The following is a 12705-nucleotide window of genomic DNA, read 5'->3' as shown; positions in this document are numbered from 1 at the left end:
ATGCTGCATTTTGGTCAGACCTGGCCAGGAAACACACCTGGAATTTGAATATCACGTATTCAAAAGGCAATAAACTATATTTTTGCTTATTAAATGACACAATATCTTCATAAACAAATGTCACTAAGGAATCTATACAAGGAAACTTCCTTGCCAATATTCACTAGATAAATTCAACAAGAAGTTTTGATTATAGATTAGCATTTAAGTGACTCAGACACGGAATCAAAACTTCACCTTTGGATACCTTCGACCTATTTACATATTAGAAAGTAGCCCAGATCTAAAGCAGGTGACCATTCACAGATGGCCCTAATTCCACAACAGGGCAAAACCCCCAAACCACCAAATGGAAAGCTCCCCCAGAACAGCTATGCAAGACATGCCTCGACTACCAAGTTCAGCTCATCCCAAACTGCTCCTGAGAATAAGCATTTAAAGCAGTTTTAACCCTAATTTGTCAGTGAAGCTGTGTCTCATAAGCTATTTCTATGTTTGTACTTATGGAAAATGGAGTTAGCATTTTAATTTGACTTGAGCAACCTCCTGTTTAGAGGTTTGCTTGCCCACAGGCCATGGGCTTCACACCAAGTCCAACCCTGCTCTCAACCAAAGCCAGCCTGGGCCCCAGCTCCCAACCCCGGCAGCCACACGGAGTGAGCCCTTCCCACCTGTGCAGCCAGGAGCCAAAAGGGCCCGCGGTAGCAGCTCTCCCAAAGCAGCCCAGGGAACAGTTCCCTCTGGTGCACACCTCCTGCTGCTCACAGAACCTGCTCTCGCTGCCACTCGGTTCAGCGAGAGTAGGAGCAGCCCCGAGTCTAGTCATAGTCCAAGATTTTATTGCTGTCATGATAATTAATGACTACTTCCACTGAGATTTTAATGACTGCCTGCACTTTTGTCTCTTAACTGGGTCATAAAGGAGGAGTCCCAGGCGGTTTCCTGGATTTGCAGTACAATAGGGACCTCTACAGGCGTTTTCCTGTTCCGAGCAAGGGTCAGGACAGGTAAGGGCAGCTACACCAGAGCTCGGTGACACAGACCTCAGAGCAGCCAGCACTGGGTTCTGTGCCAGCATTCACCGAAAGCAGCAGGGCTGTGAAGAGCCTGCCTATGACCAGCTGCAGCTGACTGAATCCAGCCTTCAGATTATTTATCTGCATCATGCAAATTGTCTGGATTCAAACACATTTTGCCATGGTATTTTTCAGAGTAGCTCTAAAAGTTAAAACACAAACAGAAAATCTGCACTCATATCACACACAAGATAGAGAAAAAATTGAAATGAATATTCAAATATTCAAAAAGAAACTCTTTCTGTTCATCATCGAGCTTGCACTTTACCAAATCTGACCTGTCTTTCCTCTCTCTCAAGACTTCCAAGCAGCATTTCTTAATGGAACTCACTGAAGAATGATCTACTTATTAAAAAGGATGAAGTTCCATGTCTCTCTCACATGTGGCTTTAATCCCTCCTTGTTCTCCACAGAACATCATTCTTAAAGCCTTGCTTCCTAGGGATGGTCTAGAGGCAATGCCTTAGGAGCTGCAGCCTTCAGGGGTGAGATAATTATGAAATCAATTACATTGCCAAATCAGCCTTCTCCTTGTGGGATGCTTGGCAATGCATTTCATGCATCAGAAATGAAACAAAACATATAAAGAATTACCAAGCTCTAAAATTTTGCTGAGAGGAACATGATTTTTTGGGTTTGATTTTTGGTTTTGGGGTGATTTTGGAGGGGGGGGGTGGTGTTTCAATTTCCATTTTTTGCATGAACTACGAAGTAACCAGTTTCACAGCTAGTTCTTCGTGCACAAACACAAGGCACTGCTGCAGGAGCACAAATCAGGTAGGCAGCACTGGGACCCTGCACACTCGAAGCACCAATCCAGCTCCTTACACTTCCTTCCAAAACCAAAAATAGGGTCTTTAGAGCCATCTTTTTCCCAAGCTTGCATCTCAGTTTGAAACAGACCTTGCTGGGATCAGGGAAACTGCAGGCCACCCACACACCTGAGCAGAAAATGGGAGTTGAATTCAGGGAAGATGTTCCAGGGGCAGCCCAGCACACCTGCACAGTGGCTGCAGATGCCAGCAAAGCAGGTTCAGGGCTGGGTGGCTTAAGGGCAACTTCGCTTGAGAGATGTGCTGCAGGAAAAGCCAGTGTGGTTCCACAGCCTGATCGTTCACCGGGCAAGTGCTCTGCCCTTCAGAAAGGAAGATCCCAGTCTTCAATGTCTCTGGCCTGGCCCTGCTGAGCTGCTGCCCCCCACAGCTGAGGCAGCCCTGCCTAAAAGTCACACAAACACAGGGGCTCCTCTTGAAACGAGAGTTTTTGGCACGTGCAGCTGGAATGGGAAGGAGAAGCTTACAACTCTCTTAATTATGCCACTACACAAAGAGGCTGAGCCTGATAAATGAGCTAGGAAAGATGATCCTGATCCTCTGACAGGCCAGTTCTGCAGGAAATTCAGCACTGTAAGCAGCAACACACCATTCCAGGCTGGCAGCAGCTGTCACTTATCAAGGCAGGGCCCGGCAGGGCTGGCTGTAGGAAGCGATCTGAGGCCATGCAGATTCCCTGAACCAAAGTACACCATGAGTCAGCCACACAGCAATTCTCACACAGCTGGGGCCTGCTCTGTGCCCGTGCTGCTGCAGGACGGGCACACAGCACCCAGGTGGGGAGGAACCCAGTGCTGGAAGCTGTGACACCACCTGTGAAAACTCAAATAAAGCATGAATGTTCTTTGCCTTCCTTCCTTCTCATCTTCATCTTTCCATTTTATTGTCATTCTGCCCTGACACAACATTTCATTTTGCATGGCACAGGCGTATCTGGTGTTACACTCCCCTGTTTTTCTTCCACTAGCAGAAAAATATCAGCAAACTCTCACTTCCAAAGCTACCTTGGACTTGAAAGGCAACTAGAAAAACATATTTCAATATGTAGTCTCCTGCTAAATTGTGGCTCTTGAATAGTCCTTCCTTTTCACCTAATTTTTTCCATGTTTGGTTACACCTAAGTCGGTGCATGTCATTATAGGTAGAAAATGGCTCACTGCAGTGAGTAAATACCACTGAAGAGGCACTTGCACATCCTGCAGCTGGAGAAGGGCTGGTCCTTGGGAAGTGAATTCAGCACTGGGAGTGTGAGGGCAGGAAGAGAACTCACTGGGGAAAGGGAGATTCACTCACACAACAAAAACTCCAAGGTTTTCATCCTTTGGATATTCAGCTCTACAATTTTCTCCAGAGACCACTGAGAAACATCACTCCCCTGTATTTTCCTAATAGCATGCACATTTTCAATTTCCATGTGAGATGGGTGAAGGTTGTTTTTTGTTTGTGTGCAGACTGCAATTTACACCTAACTGCCCTCTCACCACACAGAAAATGTTAGGGCCACTACTGAAAGCTGACTTGAAGACTGAAAGAGCAAAAATCATCTGCCAGTAGAACCTACAACAAGGTCAGAAGAATGGAAAAAAGTATACAGTGCAAAGACTTGAAGATTTGACTGGAGATGAAGACAAAAAGGCTGAGAGTTGGAAAGTGTTGGTGTCAATGTGCAGAGGAGAGGACTGGTGTCCATCCACTCCTGACCAGCAGTCCTTTTTATGTGTGCAAATGCTGCTTGCTCCCTCTGTTACAAGGGATTCCAAGCAGTGTGTGTGAGGTGCTGTTTTATTTACTGGTATCACAGAGCCAAGATGGCTCAGCTACTGATCAGGATCCCCACAGGAGAAGCCCCTGATCTTCAGGCCATTCAAGTGCCACATGCACCTTTACCCTTTCAAACCCCACCTTTCATACACATTTTGGCATTGTCACCATAGTCTCACAAATACACAGGTTTTTCAACAAACAACAGGCATCCTTGTTGTGAAAATTAACTCACATAACAACAAAAAACTGATCTTTCAGCAGGGCACCTGAATTTAGGAGCCAATATTATCCCACAAGATCTCAAAGCACCAACTGTCTTTCTCTGGTAGATGGCTGAGCACAGCAGATGAGTTACAACGTGCAACAGCTGAAATGAAAATCTGAGAGCCATCTCTAGTCACATCAGCACTGGCAAACACTCCAGTTGTCAATGAGAAGTCCCAGTTAGTGCCACCATCTTCAGACGCAATTTTCTTCCTTTTTCCTTGAACCAAATCTTCATACCTTCCCAATTCTTTGTAGATAAGATGAATAGAGCCAAGTATCCGATATGGAACCTGTTAGTCCAGGGTGGAACTGAATCCCTAAAATACTTACTTTATTTGAGTGGTCACATTGTGCCCATAATGTGCAAATGGAATAGAGAAAGTCTGTTCCCTGGGAAAAGCTGTAGTGAAGTTTCATAACAAAATTCCAGCTTCTCTAGCAATTCAAGTCTTGTGCAGAAATCAGGATGCAGCAAGGCAATGCTCTGCCTGAAATTCCATGGAACTGAGGAACTGTTATAGGATGTTTGAGGAGAGTTCTTTGTCACAAGCACACTCCATAATCCATTTTGAGAAAGGTATCTGGTTGCTTTGCTTATGAAAACAATGAGAACACGCCATGCCTGAAGGTGTCATGGTCTAATTTTCCAGGAATTGCCTACTCTCTAGATTCTAATTTCAGGATGGTTTTGAGAACCAGACATTTTCTTCAGTTCACAGCTTTTTTTGTCCTTTATGGCACCAGAAGCCCACACTTGGCCCAGCACACCAAAGCTAACTGTTGGGTCAGGAAAGGGCTGCTTATCCATACACACAGCCAGCAGACACCAAAATCAGAACCCAAACAGTTTGTGGTCAGTGCAAGATGTCCAGAACACAGCTCCACTGTGAGGGAGGGGGTGCTTATCCTCCACAGGAGAAAAAAGAAAACGAAACCAAACCAAACACACAAAAGACCAAAGAACACTGCATGAGTGCTTGAAATGACTGAAAACAGCTAAAACCAACCAGTCCTCCCCATGGCAAACAGCAGGCACAGCACAGTGCCGAGAGGCTGCCAGTGTCCTCAGCTGCTGGGACCGAGCATGAGCCACCCTCACCCAAGAGAGGAAGTCTCTTCAACAACACAGGGCCTGTCAGTCCTGCAGGAGCTCCCTTGGCACGCTCCTCTGCCGTTCCCTCGAGTCCATGTCCTCGGCGAGGCCGGGGCACCGGTGCGATGGCGCAGGCCCTTCCTCCTCAGCAGGCAAACTGGTGAGCGTCCAGCACCAGGGGTTCACAGCGCCGTCTCACCCACGCACACCTTGTAGGGGGATTTCAGCTTCCTGCATCTAAAATGGACACCATCACGTGATTTCCATCAGCCAAACCTGAAACTGCAGCAGCCTGCACAGAACCAAAACCTACTCCCCTAACTCACTCAGGCAGCCCAGAGGAACCCCACGTTTCAGACAACTGCACCACCGGCCTCACTGGTAGATCAGAGGCATAGGGTGGTAATTCATTTAAGATCACATCACAGATTAGTAGCAGACCCAGTGCCCTCAAAAGTCTGCCCACTACTGAACTTCAGACCAATGTAATCAGAAGGTTCAGATTTCCCATACCTCTTTCTTACATAGCAGTAGATGATGGCGAGTATTCCACTGGTCAGTATTCCTACACCAATTCCCACAGCAATGTAGCGCTCGTAAGAATTATGTGCGTATGAATTTAGTGTTAAATGTTCACACCTCTCTCCATTATAACCTGCAAGGCACCTACAAAATAAACACGCATCATGCAAAAATTATTCAGAACTTGTTTTGCTTTCTATTTCAAACACACACTCATTTCCAGAAGTTTTAAACAAATCACAAGTCTAAACAAGGAAGGGCTGAACCTGATGCTCACTCAGAACCTCTTCCCTCCACCAAGACTACCAGTTGTCCCAGTTTATCTAGTTTAAAGCTAGCTTGAGTACTGCAGTCACAGCAGCAACGTAGTCTCAACATCCCCTCGTTGTGCAGGGTGTGGACCAAGAGCACTGTGCTCTGCTGATCCTTAGCTGCTGTAATGTCTCCAGAGGCCAAGGCTGCCCACTGTGCATCCTAGAACACTGTAAGGACACCATGGTCCTGATTGCTGTGTGGTTGTAGAATAACGGAGGTGTAGATGATGTGTTGGAAGATGCTGTTCCCTTCTTAGTAATCACTGTGAACATCTATTGATCCCTCTACTACTTACTCCAGCACCAACAGTGATTTGAGATGCCCCCATGGCAGTGACCTACAAAGCCATGAACTCCCCCTCTCCCTTCCTCAGTTTCCCACTAGCACAGCATACAGCTTTCTTTGCAGTCCTGAGGCACCAAGCACTCAGGTCTGTACGCTGAGTCCTTCAATCCTGCAAACACCTGGCTGACACTGTGAAGCTGCACATGCAGTGTCCGTTGTGAAGGAGGATATAATAGGCAGCATTCCTTACTTGCATATGGGTTTCCTCAGCTCGCTGTGGAAGGCACAGAGCCCATTGATGCAATAGCTGTGGTGTTCCTCAAGGCAGGTCTGCATCAGCTTCAAGAGCTTTGGCTGCTCTGTATAATCTACTGTGAAATAGAATAAAGTCACATTATGCTTAGGACAAAACATCGTTTGAACACATTTTCACACCTGGAGCAGAACAGGCACGGTGTGCAGCAAATACTCAGTATGTCAATTTACTGTGTGGTGCCTCAGGAGCTGATTCAGTCAGCACTGAACAGGACAAGCTTCTTACACAGTCCAGCACAGCTTTGAGAAAGCACACACTGTGAATAATAGATTTGATCTTGAGGAACGTGGACAGGAATGAACTACAGGAGATTCACACAGGGTAACATCAGTGCTACCCAACCTGCAATGCAAACAGAAAAACGATACCAGGAATAGCAGGGGTTTAGGGCACAAAAAATGCTACCTTATTCCCTTATTCACAGTGGCTCCAATGGGAATAAAGAAGTCATGGGAACAGGTGTGCAGCAGGTGAGGAGAAAGCTCCAAAGCCTCACCAACACTGCAAGCATCTGTTCTAACTGGTCTCTCTACCCAGTTACAGGAATCACAGGTGGGGTGGGGTGTCCAAGCAATGACTTCATATTTCAGGGGACTGCCTCAGTGACAGGTGAAGGTGATTTCCTAACCGAGTGCATGCCAACACCAGCTTTCAGTTATGACCACAAGAAAAATAACATCTTGCAGCAAGGTGACAAGGTCTGCTCAAAGGTGACTCAAAGGTACGGTAAGCAGAACCCTTCCTTTCTGACTAAGTGCTGAATCAAGGTCTGGAGATAGCACACTCCTGGAATCATTGCCATGGACAGAAGCCTCAAGCCCCCCTGAGGGCAGCTTGTGATCCCACCACACACTTTTCAGGATTAACAGCATCAACCCCCTAAATTCCCAATAAAATTCCAGTCTGAGCCATTTAATGGCAGGAACCCCTTCTGTGTGCTCTTCCAAGCCCTTTTGGGTTGTTTTTTTCTTCCTCCTCTCTGCAGCTTTATCAGAGATGACAAGCAATGGCAAACAGCTGCTCTTGCTAGAGCAACTCTCAACTTCAGCTGTGAATGATGTGGTTTGGACACCCAGCAGGCATGATGCTATCACTGACACTCAGATCAAACACAATTCCTTTGAGAACACTCTCAACCCTGACAGAATCATCAGACTTCCAGCTTAGCAGGAGACTTAGGGAGAACAAGTGACAATTCAGGTCTGCTTGAAAAATGACATGCTGGCTTACTGCACTTCCTCAGGAAAAGCTACAACGGTGGGAGAAGCAGGTCTTGTTTTAGAATAAACTGCTAATGGCTGAGGAAAGGGCATCTTGTCCATCCTTCCACAGAGAAATGGTTACCCACAAGTTTGTCTTCACACTGTGGGGCTTAGAAACACAATGCAAGGGAAGAAGTTGGTGCTAGCTAAACAGCTCTAGTATCCAGCTCTGGCTCTTTTCTGGCTGGCTCTAGGAATGCTGCTGACGACCTCTGGAGACAGGCTTGTTGGCTAAGTGCACAGTCAGCAAAGGACCAGGCCTTAGAGGGACAGACTTCAGGACAAAGTTAGGAAAGCACAATTTTCATGAAGAAAAGACAGATTTTTGGGAGAGGAGATGGATGACCCTGCTGGCTGCTGAGGAGCACTGTACACTGTTCTCTGATGAGGAAAGCACAGTGGAAAGCATGTGGTCAGCAGAGCTGCAGGGCTCAGCATGCCAAGGAGATCCAGGATGCCAGGGACTTGCAGAATCCCATTCTGGTTAGGTCTAAAGCACCTGCAGAACAGCTACCTAAACTCTGCAGGGAAGTTTCAAAAATAGACAATGGCACATTCGCACTTTTCCCAGGAGCCTCCTCAAACAAACTGTTTGGAGTCACCATTTTATCACAAAGTGAGCTAGAAAAATCAAAATCACTAAAAGATAACCCTTCAATGGGAGCCTCTAGCCATTGCCCAAAGTACCACTCTTCTGCTAGGCCCTGGGAAGGTGTCTATTGCACAGGTTTAGTTTTTCATTTCCATCTCTTCCACGACGGGAAGAAAGAAAATAAACAAAGTACAAATTCACTCCTCAGAGGCACAAAATCCCCAGCCACCTCTACCCCAGCTTCCATGAGATGGGTTTCCACATCCCAAAATCCCTCCTTGCTTGCACCAGTGCTGCCGGGAGGTGGCAGACTTGCACCTACCCACATCTGCAGAAAACCCGGCTTTGTGCAGGTTCAGGAACCTCTTCCCTGAATGCTGCTGTCATTAGAAACCCAGGTCAGCCTGGAGCAGCCTGCCTAGAAAGCATTTCAGACATCCCTTGGTCGCCATCCGGAGGAACAGCTTGGTCCATTGTGGCTAACATCACCTATTAAGTCTACACACAAAAATTCCATGTGCTAATTATTCTGACATTGCAAAAGTACAAATTACCTCTGAAAGAATGAGTCTGGAAAACAAAAAGGATGGTTTCCTAGTCTGCCTCAGAGCATTATGTTAATTCCTATCATACTGTCCGCCCAGATACTAAACAAGCTGTTGAATAAACAGGTCCATGTGCCCTTTCATGTCACGTGAGGAGAGGGAAACATGCCATGTAAGCACTTGACAGCTGCCTGCAACTGAGTCATTCAAACAGATACACTTGGCAAGATCTGACATGAAATCAAGGCTACAGGTACTTGGAAGCCTGGGCTTGCCAAAACTAACAGACTGGCAACAAAAGGAGTCAGCCAGCAGGACCATGACAGCTCAGTCCTCAAGTGCATGTCATGGTGCATCAGGGAGGAAAGGCAGTGGGAAAGGGGAGGCAGGGAAGGGCTCAGACCCAGGTCCAGCCTCCATTACAGGCTGCATGGAACAGCTGATGGCAATCAAGAGATTCCATTTTTTTCTCCCAGCACAGCCAAGACCTTCCCTACTGCTAGCTGCCCATTCTGCTATGAAGGCTCTCCGTCAGCCCAAGCACCATCAAAAGGTCTTTGTCCATGCTGTGTCAGCTCCCAGCTCCTCTTTCTCCCTCCCTGCTAATCACTGAACCTAAGATTCCCTGGCCCCAGCACAGGTGACAAGTAAAGCCTATGCAAAATAAAGGAAATAGGGCCAGATCTTGTGAATAGCAGGCAGAGAATGAGCAGAAATTGATTGTTTTCCACAAACAGCATCTCAGTCCCCAAATTATTTGAATCCCACAAGAATTTGCCAGTTTGTCCAGTGATACTGAAGCAGGAATTCATGTTCTTGGAATCCAGTATTATTGAACCCTGGCAGTAAATCTTACTATGAACTTATAGTGAAGGAAACTGGAGAGATTCAGTGAGTTTTTCTGGTGTCTTTTTAAACATTTCTTTTCAACCTTCTTTCTGTAAAGGCTGTTCATTAACTTTTTACTGGCTTTGTAATAGGTCCACCTAAATATCCTTTAACTCCCTGTGTAAATGTGTGCTTGAAAGCTTGTGAATTTGCTTCTGCCTTTGAGTGGAATTCTCTCAAAGGAAAATGCTGGTGTCCAGCTGCCACAAAGGATGACAGACTACTGCAGACACGGCTGTGACCCTGTAAATCAGCCTCCTCCTTGTTGAAACATGACCCATCGCTCCTGCTTTCTAGAAACAACACAAACAGAGCACTTGATGAGCCACAGTATATTTCCACTTCATTATCCTCCTGTTTGCAGCTCTGCAAGAGTCGTGTCACAGACAGACTAACCCAGACCACAGTGCTGCTCTGATAAACCAAAGTACTGCGGTCAAAAATCAACACCTTCCCGACTTCATGAGTGTGTATACATATTTTATGTATATATGCATATAAGGAAGCCACACATATAGTATGTGCATGGATTAATGCATATAAAACACTGTACCATTATGAGAGACCAGGAATAAAAATAAAACAGCTGGACTTGCTGTGAGAAAAAAATAAAAAGCTTATAGATGTACTAAAAAAACCTTGGAAGGCATCCTGTGATGACTCAGAACGAACACAAGATGATCTGTATGCCAGTTTATATGCCTTGTAAAGTACAGAGACATTAAAAAGTATTGCAGTTAGATTCCTCTCCTCCTTTACTGACCTGCCAAAACCTCATTCCCAGATCGCAGAGCTCTCCCAAAGCAGTGACATCACCAGCATCTCAGGTAACATCAAGAATGCAGCTGGCAGGATAAACACAGCTCTACTCTCAGATGTTGGCAGGTAGAAGAGCTTGAGTACACATTTCATTGAGAAAAAAGAAAGGAAGAAGGGAGACAGCCAGCACTCTGTTGCAGTTTTGCCTGTCTGGGATTTCACAGCCTTCCTCAAAGACAGAAACTACTGAGCAACGACTCGTGGCATTGCTCGAAGTTGTGCCTGCTCATTCTCACTTCTGCACATTAAGGTGTGTGCTGAGGACCGACAGAAACCAAGCACCAGGTAAAAGTAACAGAAATTACCATCAGAAACCCAGGTCAGCCTTAAAATGTCTTCTTCAAATTATGACTCAACTTGAGTTAAATGATCCTGCAGCTGCTCATTGCTGAGTCTACCCCAGCTGGGTGTTAGCTCTTATTCCACAGAGGCTTCAAAGGCTCCATGAAGAAACCGGCTCATCCCACAAATAAAACTCACAAGTCCCTCAGTGTCCAAGGGACGGAGCATCACAGCAGCTAACACCAGATTTTGGTTGGTTGGCTGGGTTTTTTTCCTAATTGACAGATTAACAGAGACAAACAGAACAAAAAAAGCAATACCTTCAGCGTTGTTTTTTGTCCAATTATTCCGTAAGTCAGTGCTGAGGGATGAAGCAGTAATAGCTGAATCTTCACTTAGTGCCCCCATTGCTGTGTAATGCAAATAGATGCTTACTGGAACAGAAAAGCTCAGTATATCTATTCAAGGTTCATTTCACCCAGAAAGCACTTCATACAAGATGCACTTCAAACAAACCCCAGAGAAGGTAGCAGTACAATAACAATTCATTTAAAGCATTCTTGCCTCAAACTCGCTTTTGACACAGCGTAATTATGACTGTGGAACAACAAATGATGGTTTGCAAATTTTCCAAATCCATCTTGTTTTCCATTATACTATCTTGCCAAATTTACACCACAGATAGACATAACATACTACAACCTTACACCTATTTACCAGTTTATTTCCAACGAGTGTAAATTATACCCTATCAGTTAAAATTTCATCCAGGTTTCAAATGCTGAGTTAGCTCTGCTTCCCAATGTCTCTGCACACCCCCAACCCAGCATCTATCTCAGAAGGAGAGAAAGGCTGTTTAACAAAGCCTTGGATCTCACAGCACAGAAAAGCCTCTTCCAAACCTACCTTTCAGCAAAATATAGATTAGCATTCCAAATGCCATGGCAGGCAGCTGCTTTAATGCCTTCTCAGGTCTTCTTTCCAGGTGGCTTGCTTGCTCTGCTTATCTGTGCTCCCGTGTTTTCTCTTGCACTTATATGCCAGGAAGCGTCATCTCCTGTTCTCACCAATCAAGAAAAGGTGCATCTGGTAACAACCTAACCCCCGGGGCAACCACACATTTATTTAGGAAACTGCTATTATCTAGCAATGGCATCAGGTTTTCTTTTGAAACCCTGGTTTCCTATTACCTGTGGGCATAATTGTGCAGGCAAAGGTACAGTTTTAGAGTGAGACCAGGAATCTGACAGAGGAGAAGAACAAAAAAACAGCAAAACAAAGGTGAGCAAAACACGATGAGAAGATGTAGTGTTCCCTTCACAATGTAGGTCTTACACGACTTCCAGGAGGATATTCACCCTCAGGATGCTGCACGAGAGTTCAGAGTGCAGAGAGCAGTCCTTGCTCTGCTCATGTTCCTCCTCTGGTCCTCCCTGTCCCTCAGTCCCTGCCATCCAGAAGAGGAACTGCTAGTGCCGAGATGAGGCAGCGACCAGACACAAAGATAATGGATGATGTTGTTCATCAGTGACTGCCAGCGGGAGGCCTTTGATCCCAGGCCCACAGCCTGAGGGCTGTGCTCATCACTCTCCGGTCAGCCTGGCTGTGCACAGCCCTGGAAGCAAGGCAGCCCACTGGTCAGTGCGAGGCCTGGGATTGCTGGCTGGAGCTGCAGGACACAAGGCCAGAGCTGGCCGGACACAGGCATTGAGCAAACACAGACTGAAAGAGCAGGTCAGCTGCTGCCTCCCATAGCAATAGATTCCTTCATTTCTGCCAGAAACGGCCATCTCTGCCTCTCCAAGAAGTGACTATGCTTAATGAGAACAACCATACTTTTCAGAGT

General features: G+C 46.0%; 1 protein-coding gene across 1 annotated transcript in view; it reads right to left on the bottom strand.

The window, feature by feature from the left end:
- Positions 1-3675: 3675 nt before the first annotated feature.
- LOC116996623 (probable bifunctional methylenetetrahydrofolate dehydrogenase/cyclohydrolase 2) overlaps positions 3676-12705 on the bottom strand; it is a 33631-nt gene continuing 24601 nt past the window's right edge. Inside the window, exons 8-11 of the mRNA XM_033060480.2 lie at positions 11180-11269; positions 6406-6526; positions 5547-5699; positions 3676-5270 (exon numbers count right to left, since the gene is read on the bottom strand). Coding sequence (XP_032916371.1) covers positions 5216-5270; positions 5547-5699; positions 6406-6526; positions 11180-11269 — 419 coding nt within the window. The 3' untranslated portion in view covers positions 3676-5215. The remainder of the gene's footprint in view (positions 5271-5546; positions 5700-6405; positions 6527-11179; positions 11270-12705) is intronic.

The sequence above is a fragment of the Catharus ustulatus genome, chromosome 5 (genome assembly GCF_009819885.2).
Source record: "Catharus ustulatus isolate bCatUst1 chromosome 5, bCatUst1.pri.v2, whole genome shotgun sequence".
Classification (NCBI taxonomy): domain Eukaryota; kingdom Metazoa; phylum Chordata; class Aves; order Passeriformes; family Turdidae; genus Catharus; species Catharus ustulatus.
Note: the sequence above shows the minus strand (reverse complement) of the source record. Positions and strands in the feature narration are given on the sequence as shown.